Source organism: Drosophila hydei, unplaced genomic scaffold (genome assembly GCF_003285905.1).
Source record: "Drosophila hydei strain 15085-1641.00,03,60 unplaced genomic scaffold, DhydRS2 tig00008139-arrow-pilon, whole genome shotgun sequence".
Lineage (NCBI taxonomy): Eukaryota > Metazoa > Arthropoda > Insecta > Diptera > Drosophilidae > Drosophila > Drosophila hydei.
This window is the reverse complement of record NW_022045847.1, coordinates 286,266-310,908: the sequence shown is the minus strand read 5'-3', so window position 1 is coordinate 310,908 and position 24,643 is coordinate 286,266. Positions and strand designations below refer to the sequence as shown.

At 32.3% G+C, this 24,643-nt stretch overlaps 5 protein-coding genes across 7 annotated transcripts; 2 read left to right on the top strand and 3 right to left on the bottom strand.

The window, feature by feature from the left end:
- Positions 1-163: 163 nt before the first annotated feature.
- On the bottom strand, positions 164-2,372 carry LOC111598543 (pinin). Of its 2 annotated transcripts, XM_023313834.2 has the most exons (4): positions 2,338-2,372; positions 2,137-2,264; positions 1,310-2,082; positions 164-809 (listed from the first exon to the last, which is right to left on the bottom strand). In XM_023313834.2, exons 2-4 carry the CDS (start codon positions 2,262-2,264, stop codon positions 721-723), a joined length of 990 nt encoding a protein of 329 aa, XP_023169602.2. In that variant the 5' UTR covers positions 2,338-2,372; the 3' UTR covers positions 164-720. The 2 variants fall into 2 exon arrangements, with proteins under 2 accessions (XP_023169602.2, XP_023169601.2); XM_023313833.2 differs by lacking the exon at positions 2,338-2,372 and having other exon boundaries at positions 2,137-2,328.
- Positions 2,373-3,043: 671 nt separating this feature from the next.
- On the top strand, positions 3,044-11,434 carry LOC111598509 (rho GTPase-activating protein 18-like). Of its 2 annotated transcripts, XM_023313781.2 has the most exons (6): positions 3,044-3,267; positions 3,331-3,522; positions 3,584-4,094; positions 4,149-4,362; positions 4,586-4,799; positions 11,292-11,434. In XM_023313781.2, the coding sequence occupies exons 1-6, from the start codon at positions 3,175-3,177 to the stop codon at positions 11,412-11,414; spliced, it is 1,347 nt and encodes a 448-aa protein (XP_023169549.2). In that variant the 5' UTR covers positions 3,044-3,174; the 3' UTR covers positions 11,415-11,434. The 2 variants fall into 2 exon arrangements, with proteins under 2 accessions (XP_023169549.2, XP_023169548.2); XM_023313780.2 differs by lacking the exon at positions 11,292-11,434 and having other exon boundaries at positions 4,586-5,601.
- Positions 6,277-9,255, bottom strand: LOC111598510 (cholesterol 7-desaturase). Its single transcript, XM_023313783.2, has 6 exons — positions 9,073-9,255; positions 7,321-7,705; positions 6,954-7,260; positions 6,794-6,899; positions 6,566-6,739; positions 6,277-6,516 (listed from the first exon to the last, which is right to left on the bottom strand). The coding sequence occupies exons 1-6, from the start codon at positions 9,253-9,255 to the stop codon at positions 6,358-6,360; spliced, it is 1,314 nt and encodes a 437-aa protein (XP_023169551.2). The 3' UTR covers positions 6,277-6,357.
- Positions 11,435-14,453: 3,019 nt separating the features above from the next.
- LOC111598537 (cytochrome P450 307a1-like) lies at positions 14,454-18,087 on the top strand. Its single transcript, XM_023313825.2, has 2 exons — positions 14,454-15,154; positions 16,691-18,087. Exons 1-2 carry the CDS (start codon positions 14,749-14,751, stop codon positions 17,983-17,985), a joined length of 1,701 nt encoding a protein of 566 aa, XP_023169593.2. The 5' UTR covers positions 14,454-14,748; the 3' UTR covers positions 17,986-18,087.
- A 1,290-nt stretch (positions 18,088-19,377) lies between these two features.
- LOC111598534 (proline-, glutamic acid- and leucine-rich protein 1) lies at positions 19,378-24,384 on the bottom strand. Its single transcript, XM_023313822.2, has 8 exons — positions 24,242-24,384; positions 23,983-24,190; positions 22,435-22,969; positions 22,204-22,377; positions 21,494-21,601; positions 20,819-20,963; positions 20,589-20,765; positions 19,378-20,194 (listed from the first exon to the last, which is right to left on the bottom strand). The coding sequence occupies exons 1-8, from the start codon at positions 24,338-24,340 to the stop codon at positions 19,403-19,405; spliced, it is 2,238 nt and encodes a 745-aa protein (XP_023169590.2). The 5' UTR covers positions 24,341-24,384; the 3' UTR covers positions 19,378-19,402.
- Between the last annotated feature and the right edge of the window lie 259 nt (positions 24,385-24,643).

The window sequence follows — 24,643 nt, the reverse complement described above, 5'->3', positions numbered from 1 at the left end:
ATTTGAGCGTGTCGGGAAATTAATATAATATAAATTGATGATGCGTTTAAGCTTTATTCAAATTATAAATTTTTTAAATTGGAATATTAAAAAACTTTGTTTTCAAAATTCGATTTCAATCGACTAGAAGTTTTCTAAGTTTATTTAAATTTACATCGATGGGGCAAGAAGAGTTGTCGATTATTTACAGCAAACTAGATTTGATGATCTCAGAGAGATAGGCCGCAGTCCAAATAACAGTTATTTTATATGATGTGCCTGCTGAAGCATCATAAACGTCTTAAAGCCCAAATTTAAGAAAGCAGTTAAGAATTTATTTACATTTTTATAAAATTTTAATCTTCATTTCACTAGCAATGCAGCAGGTATTAAGGGTTACGTTTTTATTTTATGTGGTCTGTTAAGTCTTTTTATATAAACACAATTCAAATACAGCTCCACTTTTACTTTTAAATTGATAAATATTACTGGTTCGATCGATCTTCCAGGTAAGGAAATTCAGGGAATTCACATCTTTTTGACTTATGACAAGGCTAGGTATTTACTTTCATTTACAGTAATTTAGTTTTTCAACAATTTTAAACTATTTTGCTACTAACAAACGGTTTTGCTGAGTCGGGGTCCTTTAGCCTGTGAAAATCTCAATCGTCGAAGATAAAATAAACAAAACCATTAAAAATAACATTGAAAATAGTACAATTATTTAAGTATAATTATTCTTCATGCTTCTTGAATTACAAAACTACTACTAGTTAACGGGTTATCCTCTTTCGGCACACTTCGAAACTCTTCCTTTGCAATGTTGTCACCTGAAAAAAAACATTACAAGCATAACAATATCATTAAAATATATATTAATTATTTCCAAATTAAAAATAAAAATATACTTTTACTAAACCTAACTTAATAAATATGACGAATCGGTTTCAAGGCTATCTATAGATATCTGATTCATTCGCAGGAGAGGTAGGAACTTTCTTTTTTATAAAATGGACACATACATGGCTTAAGCCATAATATATATATATATTCTGGATTAGGAGAAACAATCGAGTCGATTAAGCACCTTTCGTATGCATAAACTCATAATCTGTTATTTTTTAAATGGTTTAATCCAGTTATAGGTAGTGCTCAAACACAAGGATGTGTACCAAAGGAGACCCTACAACAATATTTATCAATTGAATCAATGGAAACGAGACAATGGTGAATGTGATTCGAATCGAACTTAATTCGCCCCTATATACGACACATCGGGATAGTAAATAATGGGAGCTCCATGAACACAATTAAATGGGATATAACTTACATATGTCTGGAATGTCGGTCTCCATATGTTCTTTATTTGATTTATTCTCATAGATGCTACTGTCGTCTAAAGCACAGTCGTCATCTATGTTATTTGAGTTTTCAATTTTTCTAAGTTCAATTTGTAAATCTTCTCTGCGTCGTTCCATTAGATCTTCTAACTCGCATTTACTTTTATTGAGCAGTTTTTCTGTTTGTACCGTATGCATTCGAGGTTGAAAATATATGTGAGGCTTTGTTTTTGTACGAATTTGATTTTGTTGATAAGTCATTGATGATTCCCAAGTTTTAAAGTCTTTGAGGCGTGCCATTTTCTTTTCCAAACATTTGATTTCAAGTTGCTTACGCTTCCTATCTAAAAATAATGTATCACGCTCTTTTTGAAGCAGGGCTCTCTCTTGTAGTTCTTGATTTTCTAATTTTTTTTCAATTAAGGCTTTTTTATCCTCAGTTTTTTTTAACCGCGACTCTTCTTGGCAGAATTTTTGTAATGTTCCCAAAAGTGAACCAAACATTCGACGGTTGCGTGCTCTCGACTCGGAATCGATTCCTTGAGCTTCAACAATTTCCTCCCTCGATGGCAATTCTCGAATTACACGTGAATTCAGCCGAGGGGTTGGTAGCCACAATTCGTCCTTGTCCGAATGCCGATTAAATACCATTTTTCCATCGTGCGTTCGCCGCTTTTGTTTTAATGGGTCGTGCCGTTGGCTGCTTTTATCTTCATTTTGTTCATTCTTCTTGCTTAAGATATCTGGATTGTATTTCTCTACTCTAAAAAATAAACACTCGTAACATGTATTCTCTTCGATGTTTTGAAATAAATACCTAGATTCTTTTAGTCCTCTTCCAACAAGGCGGCGAATATTGTCATTTAGCGAGATTAACGACCGTCTGGCGGAGTTCAATTTTGTCTCCAAGTCCCCAACAGAGGATAAAGCAATATTGTCTTCCATCTTAAAATAAAAAAATTATGCTTGGATAGATGAATTTTACTAGTTAAAGGTGATAGAATTTCGTACGATATACCTATCGATATTTTAGGGATGGCATCTTATGAATGTATATTACAGGCATGCCCGATGAAAAAAATAATTAAAATTAATTCTTTGAGATATTTTTCAATTTGCTTATAGTTTTAAAACTTGTATTTGGTATTCTTATTATTTCTTATACATAATTATTCTGATTGTATGATGATTGTGACAGTCGAATTATTAGTATGTAAACGTTATAGGTAAGAAAATCATTTTATATGCTGAAAAAATTATTGTGTCTGGCTGAACAATATAAGATTATAATATGTGAGAAATCAAAACAAATAAAATAATCAAATGATTACTTTATTCATTCTTGAAGCCGACTTGCCATCATAAAATATATACAAAATGAATACGCAAAAAGTAAAAATGGGTCGAGTTTAGACAGCTACCATTATTATAATGCAATCAAAAGATTTTTTAATTTTAATTTTCTGATTTATGTCAACCAAAACTTCATTTGTTTTGTAATTTCAATTATAAAATCTGTATGTTGAATATAGTATTCATTTTCATTTTCAAATTTACTTGGGTCAGATTAATATGATTAAAAATAATTAATGTCTTATTTTATGAATTGAGTATATGTTACATAAGTATTATCCAATTCCATCGTTCCAAAAAGCCGCTAGTCATATAAAATCTAAATGAAATTAAATATCCAAATTGTATATTGTTATCGATAAGCTGTGAGCGCAAATCTTGTTTTGGTCATAAATATATTTGAAAAAAAGTAGTTCTCAGTTTCGTGATTGTATGTGAATAAACTGAAAACTTATATTATTTAGTTTCGTTTGAAATATAAAAACAAAGAAAAAGATCGGCAATGTCTGGTTCAGATTTACTTTCGGCAATTGTTCTGAATGATTTAAAGGAGATTGGCATTAAACATAAAGGGAAAAAACCAAAAATTATAAAGGTAGTTTAATAATATTAAGATTTATTATTTTAAAATAAATGATTTTTATGTACATATCTATAGAATTCGAGCGGTCAGCGATTGTTTCATCAAGGATTGGAACATTTAAAGTTGACTGACGCATTTCTTGCAAGCGGCACAGTGGTTCAGGTACCTCAATTTATCACAGAAGCCTGTAGCTATATTTTGGAGAATTCTGAAACGGAGGGTATTTTTCGTAAAGCTGGCTCTGCTGCAAAACAACGAGAAATTCGAGTAAAATATATATCCATTCAATTGTTTTGTTTACTATTTTTCAAATGATAATAATTTGCAGAAATATCTTGAAGCTGGGCAACCATTGGGAAAACTATATCGCGTGATTGATGTGGCCAACATCGTTAGCTATTTTTTTCGAGAACTTCCCGAACCGCTTATACCGGTCGAGTTGCATGAAACACTTGTAAGATGTCTGATGATTGGTGAACCCAATCGAATCCGATCAATACAGCTGGCATGTTTGTTAATTACCCCATTAAATGTGCATACTTTGGCTTATTTTATGCAATTTTTACAAACCATCACACGGCATGTAAAGTATAATAAAATGAGTGCTGAAAATTTGGCAATCGTAATTGCTCCAAGCGTTATGCCCTACCGTGATATAAATAGCGTACGGTTTAAGAATCATATCAAATTAGTCGAATTGCTAATAAAGAACTCAAACATTATTGGAACGATCCCTAGTTATATTAAAGAGAAACTCAAAAATACGTCGAATTCTCAGCAAACCAAAAAGTCAGGCGGTGTCAACTGTTCAGCCATCAAAAGCAAAATGAGGCGAAGTCGTAAGTATACAAATATTTATTTGAGAACATCATTAAATCACTGCCTTCAATTAGATATATTCAATGGCTTGAAAACAATAGTTGGGTCGTCTGCTAATGCAACTGGACACGTTCACTCGTCTCCAAAATCAGATGTTAGTTCGAGAGCTTTGCATAAAGCCAAATCGCAACAGAATTTCATGTTTGAGCCCATGGATACTTCATCCGGTATAGCCACAAACACAGAAGCTTTTACTAAATCTGAAAGTGCAGTCAAGGAAAACAAAGAGTAAGTAATTTATATACCTTAAAGAAAAGTGTGTAAATTTTTAAGCTTATGTACGATAATAGAAATAGAATTGTGCTTTGTCCAAAATATTAATTTTTTAATATTAATTGGTTAGACATCTAATCAAACTAGAACCATTGTGCTGCTCTCTTCTATTAATAATATTGATTATTTTTCATATTTAATATTTATTTATGTATTTGTATATATTTTATATTTTCAGTAGGCGCAGACGGTCAAACTTATTCGCTGGAAATGAAGGATCTATCAAACCAAGTTCATGTCCATCTACTTTAAGCGGCACGGACCGAAGATGGAGTCTTATTAGTACAGGATGGACAAAGAGTAAAAAGAAGGAAAAGATATTACAGAATCTTAATATATCAGTTTCTGATACAGTAGAAAACAAAGATCCTATCAGTGAGACTAAATCAAAAGTGAGTCCCACTATTTCAAAAAGAGAATATGACGCTATTGCAGATCGTCTAGCGACAATTAACACTAATGTTCCAATTCAAAAACTTAGCTGTGCCAAAATCCCTAGCACTAGCTTAAAGACTTTTGAACAAGACAATGAAAAATCTCAACGACCTATTCGAAAAAGTATCAACAGAAATTATTTGAATACACCAATAAAACTAAAAACATTACAGAAAGTAAATACTCCCACCAGCATTAGCAGGCACAAGACCTGGCATCTTAGTTCAGAAACTAAGTTTGCCAGTAAACTGCCCACACCTAAAATACAAAACACAGATATAGTTATGACAGATGTTTCGGCTAGAACACCCAAACAACCAGAGTCTAACTGCGAACAATGGTTGCCAGCTAATATATTTTTTCAAAATTCAGCTGTAAAAGAAAATAAAGACAAATTTTGCACACAAAGTAATGATTCAGAATTATTGCAAACTCCATATTCTCATTTCAAAAATAAAAATCGAGTCAAAAATGTTACTGGTCCCTTTAAGACACCAATAGGCCATAAAAAGTCTTTGGCTTTTGGGTCGGCCATTCATATGTTTGATGTGGATCAAGGGCGTGAATCCATTGCCCGTCTTCGAACTGAAAATGCTGGAATGGTTTTAGCGAAAGCAAAGTTATTCGATGACTTTAACAGCTGAATAGCTGATAGTTGATATTAAATTTAAAAAAATAATGAAATGCTTGTAATAAAGTTTAAAGTCAAGCAGATAACATAGTACAAAATTTAACTACCTTTAAATAAGTCGATATAATAAAATACAATAATATAATATAATCTATAATAATATAATCTAATTTAATTTAATATAATTTGAATAATTACGATTAAGCACAGCTGTCAAAAAAGCTTAAATAAATCAGAAATTCATTAACATTCTTATTCTAATATTTAATTAAACAAGATTGGGTAATAGCTACTTGCTCTTCGCACTAATCAAGTATAGTTAATCTGTGGATGTGAAAATAAGAACAGCTTTTTATCCAGTCCTATAATTTGCACAATTAATATCATTTTATCTATCTACCAGAAGAAGGTCATGGCGTTTGATCAATGAAAAATGTTTTGAGAATATTTTGATCCTCAAGACCACATTTTATTTTCCAAACAAATAGTTCAAAGAGGAAATAACAAAGGCTATTCAAATTTTCCAGCTACAAAACTGCATTAGATAAAGCTTTAATCCCACTGACGATGGACACTAATATGGATATTACACAAATCTAATATATTCTTTTCTTTAATCATTAATCGAGCTACAAAATGTGTTTATAGATTTGGCAATGCTTAACTTTCTATCATCAAAAATGGTAATTCAAAATCTCAAAAAAATTGGACAGCCAATATTTAATTACTGATTAAACAATGTTGATATAATAAATATAATATATAATATAAAATCCGAAAGATAAGAGTTAAAATTTTCGTTAATTGACTTTTCAATTATTTATTCACAATACGTTATTTTATACAATAAGCCATGCATGTTATTCGTTATCATTGATCCTCTTCTACCAATCTTGGTTGCTCGCAAGCTGAAATGATTTACTGTTGTCTGTATAGAACTGCGCATACCATTTTCGAAACTTTTTTAGGGAAGATTCTTCCGATACAAGCAGTGGGCTGCTCCTATACGTCTTATGATTCCATATTTTCATATCCCGCTCGAACTGAAATAAAGAAAGTTAGTTCAACATTTTGTGGTACTATTTAACGTACCATAACAGTTTCTCCGAAAATTAAAAACTTTATAAAAGGAGCCATCGATCGAGGGGCATAAAATCTGTGTACCACTTTTTGCAATAAGGGCTCTACTGGAGTGACAGTTTGAAAGATTTGGAAACTTCCAAACGTTGGGGAGTGCAAAGTGAGATGAACGTAAGCTGGTCCAATCTGTGAGACAAATGCAGTTGGCTTAATGTCACTAGAAAAAATATTCAAAAATACCTGTCTTCCGACTACAGTCATTCGAAAACATGGAAATTTTCCAAACAGATCAAACGTATGACTCATCTTTGTTTCAGCTATGTACTTGTCCGCTGAAGAATTCCAACTAAAATTCAATATTAGCAATAAAATTGAGACATGTTCTTTCTTTCGAATATACCTTGCCTGCCACTGATGGTATCCGAGCTTGCCAAATATACTGTTCTTCTGATCAGAGCTGCCGGTCACAATATTATCATTGTGAATTGCCTTGAAGTGCGCCAGGTCAGCACCATTTTCCGGTATGTCTTGAATATGGCAGGTAACATAAAATTCATTTCGACCCTGGTAAACTAATGCATTGCTTTCAACTTCGATGGATTTTGGAAGGTCCCACGGAATTTCAGATCCTTCGACACTATACCAAACAAATATAAACCCATTGGCTTCTTTGGAAGTCCATTTCTTTATTTTTGTGGCCGGAGGTACTGCAAAGTGCAAATTGAAACAATTTCTTAAATAAAAAACACAAAGGTAAACAGGCTTACCGCTAGTGCTGTAAGGAATGTTAGTACACATTCCATCACTTCCTCTAAAACTCCAGTGGTGAAAGGGACATTCAATGTTGTCCCCAACGACTCGGCCACCAATGCTCAAGTTGGCTCCCAAGTGTGGGCAATATGCATCCAATATAAAAACTTCATTTTGCTTAGTGCGATATGCTATAAGCTGCTCTCCTAAGCAAGATATGTGAGTGGATTCACCAGCACTCAGTTTCGATGATTCCAGAATTCCATACCATCCATTGGGGAATGGAGGAGGTAATTCCTTTGCCCCGATTGCTCGCGATCTTCTCAGACGATTGATGGCCGCTCGCTTGCTGTTGCATCTTACATTTTTTCCAGTTTGTGACAACTGCCCGTCATCCATATGCTTCAAAGAGGTTATAAACAAAAGAAGTCGAGATTCGTTTATGAAATCTAAAACCATTTATTTTTATAATTATAATAATTATTAATAATTAAAATACAATTTCTTAATTTATTTTTTATTTTTTAAAAGCTTATAATATATACGGTTCACAAATCTAATATATAAACAAGTAAGAAAGCTCTAGTCGGGGTGCCCGACTAGGAGATACCCTGATCCCAGTCCTTTGAGTTTTGTAATATTTTCCGTAGTTTGTATCGAGTATTAAAAAAAAAAGAAAACAAATAAAAATCGACATTGCGAGACCAGGATTCGAACCCGGATTATTTGCGCAACGTGCACAAACTCTACCAACACCGCCACTTCATAACTAAAAAAAAAAAATAAATAAATAATATAAAACAATAAAAAACATTTCATCTCCTCTGGTCTCGAACCCGGACCAAGCTGCATCCGAGAGGTGCCTCTACCAACGCAGCCACTGCCCTTCTTACGCGAGCTGTTGCAAATTTGAACATAAGTAGCAGCTAATAATTCAGCACAATTCAATCGCAATTTCAATTCTTGGAATAGAAAAGTATACACGCATTTGAATGTATGTGTGCACACGCATAGGAAAAATGCGTGCGCGTGGCGCTGCTGACATGTGCTTTTGCAAATTGGCCAAACGTTTTGTTTAATAACTTCTGTTTTACTTAATGGATTTTAATGAAATTTTCAGCATATGATCTACATATCCTATTGGCTTGGTTGAGATGCAAACGCCTTCACATAATGGCCCTAGTTCCAACTAAACTTAAATTCTAAGAATTTGGGGGAATTTGGAGCCGGTATCCAAAATCCAACAAAAATCAAAATTGCATAAAATATACATAACACTAAATACAAAATTTGGAGGCTCTAGCTCTTAAGACGTTCGAGATATAATTTATTTACTGCATTTCAATAATGTTTTTATTCGATAACAATTAAATGCGAATAGTTATCGAATATTTGAAACAAACTTGACCTGCGCGTGCTATACACGGACCTACAAAAAAAATTTCAAGTCTCTAGCTCTTATAGATGCTGAGATCCACGCGTTCACACATACGGACAGACGGACAGACGGACAGACGGACAGACGGACAGACGGACAGACAGACAGACGGACAGGGCTCAATCGACTCGGCTTGTCGTCCTGATCAAGAATATATATACTTTATGGGGTCTGCCACGCCTCCTTCTGCCTGTTACATACATTTGCACAAAACCATTATACCCTGATTTCCCATTTTTAATGGGATCAGGGTATAAAAAATACCATTTCCGGAACAATTAACAAATTCTATATTCCAGTGGCTGCTGAAAAGAGTTAAAGAGAGACGTACCTTAATCCAATTGAGGGGCACAAAAAATAGCCAATACAGCACAACACTCAGAATAATTCCCAAGCAAAGCACTATAAAAGTTTTAAGATCAATAAGTGACAATATTATTAGGCACTGATCAGACTTTATTATTGATTTCAGGTCGTACAGAATTGATAAAAAATTATTCTTTTCGAATTCCATTATATAATTATTTTATTTTTTTATTAAATATTTTAGTTAAAAGTTAGCGTCTAGTTAGCGTCTGAGTATGTCCCGTTGTTTGTTGTTTAGCTAAGCCTTTTGAAGAGAGAACTGACTGTTTTTAAATGGAAAACAAAATAATTCAATTCGTATATAAATGTTGCCCGAAAATTTGTATGCAAGTATAATGAAACGTAACAAATTCTATTGCGTGCTATTGACTACTGGGAATATATTGGAATAAATAAAGAACATTGTCTTCGGTGCTGAGCTGCTTAGCTAATACTCTTTTTCATATTCCCTCTTATTCGAACCCTAAATTTGACGGCCTCGCCTGTAGATCTGAGCAGACGCAATTTAAATGCAGGAACATCTCCTATTGGGTCAGACAGATGAACACCGATATTATGAATTGCCAATTGATAGTTCGATTTTGTCTGTTACAAACATTTGCACCAAATCAAATTTCAAATTTCGATCTTCTATCAATGGGTACGGCGTATTCAAATTCAGTCGGTTGATAAATTCCAAATGTATCCGCACTAATAAAGTGAACTGACTAGCAGTAACCGTCAGCATTAATCTTTTCGATGGCAATACTTTTTTTTCGCTGAATTTATGAGAGCAATTTCAAGTTGCTAATTGTCTTAGTAAATGTTAAATAAACACATTAAAATATAAACTAAATTAATTAACGGCTTTCTCATCTAGAAGGCCTCTTTCTTTATGCTTCTTTCAATCTAGGATTAGAGGCTTCTAAATCAATCAATCTTATTTATTGATTGATTAATTATTTCCAACTGTCCTAGAAAGAGTAGATGTGATAGAGATCATATATCAACTTTCAAAAGCAACAATTTGACATATAATAATATATTGTTAATGATTCTAGTCTACTTCCTGTATGTCTTCTATGACAAAGTTGTCATCTTATACAAATATTTCTGCAAAGAAGGAATTAAGATTTGCCTCTTTAAAAGGTATAGCAAATTCTTCAAATACATGGGATACATATTATCAGTAAAACAGTGAACCACGAATACTCTTTTGTAGTCCGAAAACAGCTAAACCTATTCAAAAAACACGAAATCATCGAGTTTGCCAGCGAGAATATAATTTATAGTTCTAGCTGTAGAGAAATTCTATCTTGATCAATCTGAATAACATGATGTCTTTTGATCTGTAAATGTGAAATTTGTTTGACCTGGATATAAAATTTGTTAGTAGCCTGTAAAGAATAAAAAAATATAATCTGTATTGATTCATTTCTAAGTAAGATACGGGTTTTTCGACTTATCGCGCCCAAAACTAAAACTGATATATCACTTGCTTGCAATCTATAAGGAATAGAGCCATATCACTTACCAAACTTAGGGTTTCTAGATGTAATACTATAAAATATACATTTCTTCCCGATAAAATTTGAAAAATAAAGCTTGAATATTTTTTTTAATCTTATCTTTGTATTAGAAATGATTCAGTAACTTAATCATTATTGCCGACTCGATATATAGGGAAAACTTGATGGTTTCCGAAACGAAACTCATAGCTCTTTCATCCTCAAAATCCAAAATATGTGTGTCAAAGACCACCAATTACTGTATTGACTGTGTTTTAAAGGTGCTGCCATGGATGTTACCATAATAAACTTTCTTCGAAATTACGGCGGCATATTTATTAGTCCAGCTCTTTCAGTTCCGACCGGATTTTAACGTTCCGCATTTGGTTAAGTATGGCCTTGAGTAACGAAATCCCTAAATTGAGTATATTACAGAAATCGAAATCAAAGAAAGGAGTAAAACGAAGAGAATGAAAATCATTAAGTGGACATCTGGGTTTGTGTCCATTATTTTCTTAACCGATACACATCAGCTTGGATGTTTCGCGCGACGGTCGGTTGACGACAGTATCTACGAGTGTTTTCCGTCTGTATAGTCGACATCCTTAAATATTCGGAACAATATTCAAAATCTGAAAAGAGGCAATAATCCACTCTGCTTTCTCAGATTATCTTCTAACTTTTTTCCTCTTTACAGCTGGAAAAATTCCTTTCATCAAACAGCACAAACCTGCAGCGGAAAACCATTGCCGAAATTCTGATAGGCCCGCCTTGTGTATACAATCAAATCGTTAATGTTTCCGTTTCGCAGTGGGCATAGACCAACTGTGAAATGGAATAAATCAGACATAATAATATATGATATATAACATAATATGAAAAATATTTCAATCCTATTCCCTTTGTGTGTCCTCACTTTAAAAAAAAAAAACATTGAAACAAAAAAACATGCAAAATCTGGAAGTATGTTAAAGGTAAGAGGAATGCTTTAGGTGATCAGCTTACTCTTCTAATCAATTCTGAATTTTTTTTTTCAGAAGAATATTGGTGTTAATGTTATGGAACAGAGATAATATAGAACTTTTGGCAATGGAGTATTGAAATTCACTGTTCAAAAAGAAACAATAACTATAAAAGTAGCTATAATAGTCAAGCAAACGTCAAAGCGCTAAATAATGTATATGACTCCCGGTTGCCCTTTCAGAATGGAAAATGATCTGGTCTAAAAAGTGTTTCATAGTAATAGAATACCTACTCGCTAGAAAAAAATGTCAACCTTATTGAGTCATTTGCTTATTAAAATTATGATAAACACCGCTATAATCATGGTGACACCATGCGAGATCGTCAGTTAATTAGTAAAAAAGCGGCTTGTCTTAGTGCCCTTTATAGTCTTGATACCCGATATATTAAAATCAATATTATCAAAAAAATATGTAAAAATAAAAATTTGTAAAAATACAAAAATTGGGAAGGATGCACAAATGTTAAGCTGACCTAATTTTGATTTTTTTTAAATATTTCAACAAGCAGAATTTAGAATCAAACCTGAGACCGTTAGATTAAGGCAATGCAAACCGATATTACTTCATTGATGTTTCATTTTTACTGCTCTTTTTTAAAGTGACTTATCAACTAATTTATCATATATATAATTGTTTTAAAATTTCTTAGAGTTTTTACTGTTTATTGAACTTAAATACCGTTGACTACCTTTTTTTCATATCAGGAGTGAAATACAATTATAAAAAACTATGAGTTATCAGCATATAATTGTCAATATTGTGAATATGTGCTTCTAGTACATACATTAATATATTTAAGACTAAGTTAACTAAGAGGATTCACATCGGAATAAAAAAAAATAAAGCAAATATTAAAGCTTTAAGTTCATAAAACATGGTCAACAACGTGTTATACAAATTTAAAATCTACTTTCAACTCAGAATAAGATTGCGTCATCAGATTATATTAATAAACTTTAATAAACGGAAATGACTACATTAAGAATTTCATATTAATTTTATCATTTCCCTTAATTTGTTTTTGAAAATATTTACTATTTTCTAAAGACTTAAGTAAAATTTCATCAATTACCACAAAATAATTTGAACTCTTATTGCATCATTAGAAAAAAGGTCTTTTAATTTGGATGAACTTTTTCAAACCTAAGAATATGATTTATTGTTTTTTTTTGTTTGCTTTAACGTTAAATGGAATGAAATAAGCGGATGTAGAATGAGTCTAGCCATGTTCGCCTATTCCTTCCGCATGAACCCCGTAATATCAAGAGTCACAAAATCTACAGGCTTTAATTTTTAAATATATATTTCTGCATACGATACACACTAAGAGTTTATCATTTTCGATAAATCATCCTATTTTCTTATAATAAATAAAATTGCAAAACTTAACTTTGTTTTTTAAGCGTAGCTTGAATGCTACAAAATATAGTAAAATCCAATTTATTAAGAGGGTTTCCATAATAAATACACAATTTTGTATACTAAGGTTTTTGGATTCCGTTTTCCCTTCCCAAAAACGCATTTCAAATACTAAAGCCTAAAGCTTTGAAAAATTCACACATATGAATATAAATGCGGTTGGCGTCAACACAGTACTTGTTTTTTTTTTTGAGCTCTTGTTATCATCTATATAGAACAAAACTCTTAGACTCTTAGTCAAATCAAAAAATGTGAATTTAACGAACCTCTATATTCTGATTAATTTTTTTTATTCTGATTGCGCTGCTTACTAAATGGCTTATAATGATTCTCGCTCGCTGCAATATTTAAAACTTCTAGCGAATTCTGTTCTGACAACTTGTTTTTGTATTTTTTTTTTTTTTTTTGGTTTTTTTGTATGATGTAAAAATTGTACATTTCGCATTATTTAAAAGAGTAAAACACTTGTTGGTTCAACATAAAAAAATATTATTTAAAATTTTTTTAAAGGGTAATTAAATTTCTTTAAATGACGCTTGCATTTTTTTGTGGTTGCTTTTGATGGAAAGCTCCCTGTATTTCCATTTGACAATAAAATGATCTTGATTTAAAAATTCAAATTCTATAAATTTTATGTGAGTCGCTAATTCAAATTATTATTGGCTTCGTATGTATGCAAAGTAAGCAATTACTGTATTGAGCAAATTTGTAAGCGCGCAATATGGAAAGGGTTTGAACTACTAACTTACAAAATTACAACCAAAGCTGAAAGAATGTCCAAAAAGTGCAAAATCTGTATTTTGCTCTTAATGTCACACGGCGGTTTTTTACGTCGCAACATTCTTGCTGACCTAAGCTTGAGCTCCAAATATTATGATCATGATATGCAGCTATGCGTGATCAGTGATCACAGTTCGTTCTTAACATTATTTCATTTGCTATTTTTTTTCATATTTTATCTAATAATTTTATAATTATAATCCGAAATCCTAAAATTGCCAGAACAAATTATTATTTTGGTAGGCAAAATAAATGAATAAAATAAAAAAAATAAAATTTGAACAAGTCCAGCCTTATCCAATTTTTGGCACCACTCTAAGGCTCAATTTGTTTTTATTTGGATTGCATATGAAATCATGTGTCTGAAGTTAAAATATACATACATACCTATATATAGGCATACAGATGTATGCATACAGCTACAAGTTCTCGTAAGGCTGTATGTATGTGTATGCGTATGTCTGTATATGAGTACGTATTTATAAATTTGTTAAACAAACAGTTGCAGTATAAGTGTTAAGCGTTAACTTTCATGCAATTCTGATTATGTTTGGGCGCTTCAAAGCTATCAGATATGCATATAAAAGGTTTGTATCAGCAGATAGCATACCGTTGTATGGAAATACTCACACACACACGCTCGAATCAGCGTATGTACATATTTACAACGGGACATACATATTTATGAATGTACTTGCGGGCATTCTGACTTCTCGGCACTTGAATAAAACGTAAGAAAGAAAGTGCTGTGAAAAGCAAATATTCTTCGATCGCGAGGCAAGAACATTGCTCGTTTCTGGTGCTAAATATAAAAATAAAAAAATCGTGGAGCATTTTTATTTTAGCTTAAAATAAAATACAAAATATTTAATAGTTTAAAAGCAATTTTTACTGAAATTAAACCAAAGACATCGTATTAGAAGTAAAATCATGTTTTTCCTAATGTTCTATGTTATAACTGGCATATTACTAGTAGCAATAGTCACATCCTACGCTATAATCATTCTAAACTGCCAGAAAAGAGCAAATGTCAGCATAGAAAATACAAATTCGATAAAAGTTAAACGCAAGCTTCTACAAGCACCTGGTCCACGTCCTTGGCCGATTATCGGAAACTTAGATATAATTGGTCAATTTAACAATCCGTTCCAGGGTTTTGGAGCATTGACAAAAAGCTATGGCGATATTTACACTTTAACACTAGGTCACACGCGTTGCCTTGTCGTTAATAACTTCGAGTTAATAAAAGAGGTCCTGAATAAGAATGGAAAGTTCTTTGGTGGGAGACCAGAATTCCTGCGTTACCACAAGCTCTTCGGAGGTGATCGCAATAACTGTAAGTATTTTTTAACAATAATATAATATCCTTACGTAATCTATTAATGCAGAAAAAGTAGAACACTTGTAATTTTATCAGAGCGATAAAAGCAAAAAAAAAAGTGATGAGAAAGCTTTTAAAAATCATTTAATGTAGAAAGATTAAACGGTAATACTGACTTCAGAGGCAATTTACTTTGTAGTCTCTATATTCTTTTTTTCCTTTGGTATACAATTCCTCTTTTACCTTTGAAAATAAAAAAGGAATCTCTTGTGCAAGAGATCGTTAATGCAAGAGATCGTTACGTCCGACAGCATGAAAAGTTAGGAATATGTTTATACAATCCGTTGTGATACAGGTCAACTTTAAGATTTTATATTCTAAATATTAAAATTGCTTGAATATGAAATACAGTCTTCTCAGAGCCAGGTCTATATATATTAACTGTTTAATTCGAGCAATAATTTCATATGCCTGTAACGTAAAATTGCATAAAGGAATAATGCAAAAAAAGAATAAGCTTCGCTGTTAAAAATAAATTTATTGGCTACTTTAGCTATGCCATCTCAGCGTAATGTATTTTTAAACTCATCAGTAATCATAGTTACTAAAGCCGGAATAAGAAGAACTTATAACATTTTCTTCAACTTGTTTAATTACAAATTTTATTGAGCATCAAAATTTGAAATTCTTAGAAATTTTAATAAAGTATTCAATATGAATATTAACATTAACCAAAATAATAACTAATAACAGAAAAAATATAAATCATTTTAAAAACGATTTTGGAGATTATTTATGCTGATCTTCAGTTATTTGCGAAAGTTTTATACGTTTCAAGATGTAGAATAGTCAAACTAAGTATTTATACTTTATACCTACTTCGTGACTGACCCCATAAAGTATACATATTGAACAGGATCGAATATTTGAACAGAATCTATTAAGTTCCATCCGTCTGTCTGTATAAGCGAGTCTATCTCAGAAACTCTTCAACTTTTGTTTTTGATTCAAGTAGAAAACGTATTCGAAGTCCTTTTTGGGCTTAAGGATTATTTGGATATCCATTTGCAGATATACATTTTTTGCAAATTTGAACTTATATCTAAAATTGAAGACTTTCCATGTACTTTCCATGCACTACTTCTTCTCCTGCACTAACATTAAAAAAATAAAATAATGTGTCTCTTTGTGGAATTTTTGTTATGTATTACAAGGTATTATCTGCACTGACTGTCAGTTGGTATCCAATAGGAATAGAGGAGTTTTCTGCATAGAAATTGATATAACTCTAATGCGTCTTGTTAACAAAAACGTTGGCACCTTCCGGCAGGTTTCGTTAGATTTCCCATGTTTTTATAATAAACTGTAAATAAATATTTTATTTTTTAATGAGGATAGACTCGCTGAAAGAGTTGGAGTTAGATTTTGCCTGCAGATATCTGTTCGTCTGAATGCAAAATTGTAATATACAAATTTATATTATTAGTTTTACACTCTAATAAACCAATTTTATATGTCGAAATTCATAATACTATTTGTATCTTCTTGCAGCTCTTGCCCTTTGCGACTGGTCACTGTTACAACAGAAACGCAGAAATTTAGCCCGACGACACTGCTCGCCACGCTCGTCATCATCATATTTCGCAAAAATGTCTCGAATCGGCTGCAGTGAAATCACTAACTTACTGGATAATTTGAAAGCCTCCGTCGAGCCTGGCAAGCCCTTTGATTTGAAACCACTCATACTTAAGGCATGCGCCAATATGTTTAGCCAATACATGTGCTCAATTCGCTTTGACTATGAAGACAAGGAGTTTGAGCAAGTGGTGCAGTTCTTTGATGAAATTTTTTGGGAAATTAACCAAGGCTATCCACTAGATTTTTTGCCATGGCTCTTACCATTTTACATTAATCACACGCAAAAGATATGCCATTGGTCTACCACTATTCGGAAATTTATTTTGGAACGGGTTATAAATCGGAGAGAAATCAATATCGATGTAGATGAGCCAGATGTCGACTTTACAGATGCACTCCTCAAGAGTCTTGTTGAAAATAAAAACGTGTCACGCAACACAATTATTTTCATGTTGGAAGACTTTATTGGAGGTCACTCAGCGGTAGGAAACTTAGTCATGCTATCTCTCGCCTACATCGCCAAGGATCCTCTGATTGGCAAGAAAATTCAATGCGAAGTCGACTGCATATCGAAAAACAGTCAAAGAAGTATTAACTTGCATGATATGGATAAAATGCCCTATACCATGGCAACTATATTCGAAGTTTTACGGTACTCATCGTCTCCCATAGTACCCCATGTAGCCACCGAAGATACGCAAATATCAGATTTTGGCGTGACTAGCGGCACCATTGTTTTCATTAATAACTATATGCTCAACATGAGCCAGAAGTACTGGAAGGATCCCGATCTATTTCAACCCGAAAGATTTTTGGAAGAAAAATCGAACAGCGCCTCAACACCAGTCATATTTCACGGCAAGCGAAGGTGCTCCGAAGAATCAGATTCAGGTATTGAGTTCGAGAAGGAAGCAAGAATATACAATTCATCTATTGACAATCGATATGCTGAACAAGATATTAAAAACGACCCAGAAACTGGCAAATTGCAACTTAAAAAAAATATTCCCCACTTTTTGCCTTTTAGCATTGGCAAACGCACATGCATAGGCCAAAATTTGGTGCGTGGATTCGGATTCATATTGATAGCCAATATTTTACAAAACTATAATATAAATTGCAGTGATCTTGAGGCGATTAAGATAAAGCCAGCTAGTGTAGCATTACCTGCGAATTGCTTTCCCCTACTGTTGACACCTAGAGCATAGAGTTTGAATCAATGATAATAATAATGGTTGAAATGGTTGTATCACTAAATTATATTATTTTAGACTCCAATTGAATTGCATTTCGTAGCCTCTTGAGATAATTTTAGCTCTCGAATATATAGTTATTCAATATAATCAATCTTTATAATTCGATATATTGATTATTTGTCTTAACAATAACAATAAAACAATAATTTATTAAACATTAAAGTAATTCTCATAAATAGCGACATCACGTCTTTAGGCAACTACTTTATATATATATATATATATATATATATAATTATCTATATTTATACCTTATCTATATACATATATATATATAAATGTCTGGAAAATTTAGTCTCAATGATTAAAGTAAAATGGTTTCTTATATGTATTATATATTATCTATGTATTGAATCTTTAAGTACTCTTAACATACATTCTACATTTTAGTTCCTTAAATCGTGTCCATGCGTAGATGCATTAAGAGTTTTTCAAAAGACTGAAAACATGTAATTATTTATGCATTTAAGTATTTAATTAGTTTATTAATAAAATGTATTGGAACCTTGTAATATAATGAGCATTTATCATTAGCCAGAATTATTATAAGCGTATACTGGGTTTTAACTTATGACTATGAAGTATTCGACGTTTGCAATCTGTATAGCTTCCTTTTTCATACAATCAATAGATTTTGAACTCCTTCAGCCAGTAAGCGTACGTAATCACCTGAGTATATACGTAGACTTTCACTAGATGAACAAAAACATTTCCTTCCCAATAAAAAAAGAAGAAAATAAAATATGATACCAAACAAATAGTTTAGTAAGGCTCTAAGCAAAGCTGATTGACGGAGTATGTGTAAAAGAAGACTATATTCGGTAAGACGATAACAAGAAAATTATTTAAATGTTACCAGAAATGTTAAAAATTGAGCATTGTTGACCTTCATTCATTCAAGATGGACTTTAAAGCTTCTTGTTACGCGCTTGCCTAACGGGAATAATCAATTTAGTGAATTTCAACGGTAACAAATATATAGGCGAGCCACATCCCTTTACACAATGATCATGCCTCCCTCCAACTAGAGAACTTAATGAGAGCAAAGGTTTCTCTGTTGATCAATTTATGTCGAAGAACACCTTAACTCATATCCTTGAAACTGATTAATGGGCAACTGCGACATCGGTAGGCACGAAAAATGGGTCTCGTCCGTTATACGTTCAGTTTTGCAATTAATGATATTGCGAGTACTGATCTTTCATCACTGATCAGTTCATTCTCCAGAGATAGGAAATTCTGAAAAATCTTCTAACTTACCAATTTTATACTATCCTCAAAATTTGTAACAACTGAACTTAATATCGTTTATTCATTATATTTGATAATTACATTAATTTATTTGTTTTCATTATAATAATGCATTTTTTTATTTTAACTCGTCGACAAAAGCAGCCTGCAACTCAGCAATGTAATCATCGTCATCGCTCTTACCAGGTTTTGCTTCATTTGAAATAGGTTCCGGCGTGCTGTGCTTAATATCGTCTGATACTTGCGTAGACTCTTTTGAACGGACTTTTAGAATACGTACACGATCATTAATCTCTGGAGCTTCCAGATTTTCTTCCAAAGACTCTACATTAGCTTCTTGCAGAATTACACAGCTATTATGTGCTGGATTTTCCAAAGCATCTTCTTCTTCAATAACGACATACCTATTATTTTTATTTTCGGAGGACGTGCGCATTTTTTTTGATACACACCTACTTGAATTTTCTTCATTTAAATTGTCTATGGGAAGAAGGGCACTGCTGGCTACTCTCTTCTGTAATTGCATGATTTCATTATTGCCTAAGTCTGGAGTCTCCTTTGAACTTTCATAGACTGTGTTTTCATTTAGCTGTATTGTAGAAATACTGTGTTGCGGGTCTTCTTTGAAAATTAAAGTTTCTCTTTGAGGATGTAAAATTTTTTCAACTGAAGCGATCATATTTTTGCAACAAATTCGTATGTCAGGGCTTGGATCTTTTTTGCTAGATTCATCAAGTATGTACAAAACTATATCTGTAGGGGGAGAGCAGGGCATATTTCTTAATTTGATAAATATGAATAAGGTTTTGTACAACTCCAGGCGGCAAGTCCAGTCGTTATAAACATTTTCCTTCCACACACGTTTCTCATATATTTGAGCGCCGTTTTCCAATAGAGTGGTCAATATATTCTATAAAAAATTTCAATAAATTAACCATAATACAATTCAAAATGTCAAACAAAAGAATTACTAAATAATAGGTTCTATATAATGTAAGCGAACCCTGTTTATTTATGTGAAAAAAGGTTTCTGTTTTGGAAAACTACACAAACAAACACGATTAACTGGAAAAGTCTAACACCTAAAAATAATTTCGAACGATTCACATTGATTGTACATACAAAATCCACTTTTTCAACTTCAATTCAGGGTATCTCCTAGTCGGGCACTCACTACAGCCTTCATACTTGATATTGAAAGTTTCACAAAAGTCATAAAAATTTTGAAGGTTTAAAAAACTCAAGACAGATATTTAAATCGTTGTCACATTGTATACTCTCTTCTTTTCGAATATAATGCTTACCCTTAGAAGTTGTGGTTTTAAAATATAACCAACAGAATCCAAAACCATTTGTAGACATTGTAATGCATGCCTACAAAGAATTTCTTTGTTTTTATTAATTATCGCTTCGCCTTGGAAATGTGCTTCTGTCGATGCAGTATTTTTCCTTTTACATTTATTTTTTGGCTGAGTAACGGGCTGCAATGTTTAAAATTTTAGCAAAACACAATTTAATATATAATTATAATTACCATCAAATATATGTCTCTACGACGGATTGTGACATCTTCAAGTAAAATTTTTACAAGGCGTTCGGCAATTAAATCGCATCCGCTTCCCTCAGCAAAAGTTAAGAGCCATGACGTTGTTGCTTTATAGACATGAATTCGTAAATTACTAAAATAGATAAAAATACAAATTATTAACAAAAATAATGGTCATTGTTAAAAAAAAAACTAATTAAGAGACGCTTCATCAGATGTCCTAACATCGGTGTTAGGATTTAAATATTCAAATTAGTAAGTATGCCGAGTCAGGAGCTACCGTTTGCATACTACTCACTCAAGAGGCGAATTTCGGTAGAGTAATAGATATGGTTAATAGTTTAGTTTTTAATGTTAAGTTGTTAACTGTAGAGCTGAAGACTGTGCTCTTAAACTTTATTAGGCTACAAAACTGTGGAAATTACAGGGTGTTTTCGCTGTGCAATGCCCCCAAAGGAACGTAGTTCATCGATACAGGAGGTCAAATCTCAAACATTGATAGTGCTCAAAATAAAACAGAATGTGCACAAAACGATACACAGTTAGATCTGGTTTTCCATGCCCTTAATAGGCGTTTCGGGAAAGTCTGACAAATCTATCAGACGAGGGTCCTTTATGTATATTTATAACTGTTCGTCACCAAATTCAAATAAATATACTTACAACAACTGGATTGAAATTCCTTCAGGTGTTGACCACATGGTTTTTTGTAATGAGTCCAATACAATACTTGAAATCAATCGAAAATGCGGTCTGAGGTGAGTGTGGCAGCTAAACAAAAAGAAAAATTAGTCAGATTTAAAATATGCCAAAAAGAGACGTAAGAATTAGATATTCAAAGGTAGAATACATAGTAATATAAATTCTCTAAGTGGAAAATAGTTCTTGGAAAAGTGTAATTAATTGGCAAATGAAGGCCATATTTTAGATATAGAAGTCTCCAAAATAACTAATGTACTACAGTGCATATAAAACAGCCTAAGCAATTATGTACTACAAAATGCATGATGCGCGAATTGGCGAATTGCCAACCAAGGGCAAGTTTGAGGCCAGGAAAAACGGAATCTAATGGTAGCTGTCCCCGAAATTTTTGTATGCTGATTTTATGATAATAAATAGCATACTATTATTATTGTTAGAAGTTTTGCTGAAATTTAATATTTTTTAACTTGAATATTATTGAAATTGTTTAAATAAGTCTCTGGTATTTGAAAATAGTTTTAACCTTAATATTTTTTATTGACACTTGAAAACTTCAGCACTTGCCGTTTAGACAAAGTCCGAGAGTTTACCAGTTCGGACAAACTAAATATAAAAACTGTTTCTTTAATTCTCTATCATCAAATCAAGCTTTAAAGATATCTTTTACTTACATGTTGATCAAAACTTCTAGTAGCTCCAATAATTTAGTATGCATTTGAGGTAGAAGATTCTCGAAGCACATGCTATCAATATTCTCACAGTTTCCATAGCTCACTCCCATACCATGTTGAATTAGGTCCAAAATTTTCTTTGGACATATTAGCTTTTTTGAAGAGTACGGTTGGCTGTTAAAAAATTTCGATTATAATAAAATAGCTTGAAGTGCGTTTAATTCCACAGACCTTAGTGCAATCTTAAGGAACTCAGTTAGATTGCAGAATCGTCTGCAAACTTGAGCTGCTCTTTCAATTGGATCTCCTGTTAATTCCAAATTAAAAGATTGCAATTTATGGCTTTTGAAGTCCTTGGTATTATCTTTGTATTTAGGAAATCCATTATTTAACAAATCGTTCAGGTTAGCTAGCAACCCGAGTTGGAAATCTTGCCATTCAACTTTTTCGTTACTGATGCCAGTGTTGTTGGAATTTCCCCGTACTTGTTGTAATTGTAACCAGCAATTTCCGCTTTCATAAACAACTTCAGGGTAACAGCTATCTACCAATGTTAGAAGGTATTGTGTAACTCTAACCTTTCCTGACTTACTGGGTCCAGGGTAGTACTTTAAACATTGTTTTACGGCTTTTAGTGCAGCAATCGTACAACATAGGGTTGTATCTTTTTTCAAAAATGATAGACTTTCGTAAATCTTTCCTAAACAAGTTGCACCAAAGGATTTTGCTGTTTCAGGGGCTGCTTGTATTTGAACTACAAGTAAAGCTGAAAGAAAACTTAATTAATTACTGAATTTGTAAAACCAAAGTGATTTTCGACTTCCGAATTTTATGAATATGTTATTACAAATAATTTGGATGGGTTCCTTTTTCAAATTGGTTCAAGTCCAATTACAGAAAAAATCTATTTCCAATTTATCATGGGTTTTTGGTGATAAGTAAAACAACACATAAGAGAAGAGTTCTGGATAAGATAATTATAAAATATTAAAATTAAGAATGAGCCTTTACTATGCAGAGCCATACCCAAGAAGAAAAAGACCCACATAATCGGTCGCCGTAATAAGAAAAAATAAATATATACTATAAAAATAATTTAGAAAGGAACGAGAGTGAGTTAGATTGCTGATGTAGCCCGTTAGTACTTTATTTTTTACCTGATTTACAGGACAACGTTTTAGAGAAAACTTTATATTAGTATTTTTGTTTTAAATAACGGTTCAGTAGTTAGTGCTAAAAGGTATCGAAAAAAATGTTTTCCATTTTATTCACTTATAAATTACATAAATAAAAAATGTTTAGTTTAATATGCAAAAAAAAATGTTAAATTAAAATCTACATTATTCTTCATAAATCAGAAAATTATTTCCATAGAAGGAAATCTATATTTCTATATTGACTTACAATTTAAGCTTATTATGAATACATATAATTTAAAAAGGGGCAGTCTTCTTCGAGGTGTAACACATAATGCTTGTTGGAAGAGTATTTTATAAATTGAAACAACAAGGAACTGTGCCTACTCGGCAGCAACGTGATATTTTAAGCATGCTTAACATACCAGAGTAACGTTTTTTTCGAATTCCTACGACTATTTTGAAATAACCTTTATATTTCATGACAGATTTGTATGACTGATATTTTGAACATAAATCTTTAAACATAAAAGACATTCTTAATACCAAATTATCTATTCTTATCGATATCATATAACGTTTATATGTAATCGATCTAGTTTGGGAACCTATAAGATTATATTGAACGTGTTTTTTAACTTACCCACAGCTTCATATATAAGTTCTCCATATAAGCCAACTTCCTTACTATTACATGTTCTAGTTATAATAGTTAACCAAATATTTCCCTTATCTTTCAAAATGTGACTTGGGCATTGGTTTAAATATTTAATAAGAAATCGTAAGCCGATTGATCGAGTCTTAGTTTTGTAAAGGAGAAAAGTAATGGATTGTGCCTCCGACTCTGTGCTCTAAGGAAGAATTTCTTTTAACATTGTATTCATAATTTTGCTTGAACTTACTGCTCCGTGAAGATTTTGATCCGCAACATTAAGGTAGACATTTCGGTCTTCCTTTTTTGCGTGAACAATTGTTTTGAATATATCACCAGTTCGAAACATTTCTTAGAACATGTGCGGACTAGAGATGCGATATTAAAAAAATGCATATGGTAGTATGTTTCTTAAAATCGATTTTTTACAATCGACTATTCGATTTGGTAAGTCGATAAGATAGTTTGAAAAATATAGTTTAGTTTAAGCAGCTTAAAACATTATTTTGAAAAGCTTGCAAATATTCGATTACTTGTATCTACGTATTCGCAAATAACTACTACTACTACTATCCTAAAATATATTTTATAAATAGCACAATCTGGTTAATGGATAACATACATGTAAATTAGGGCTGCGCGAATTGGGGCG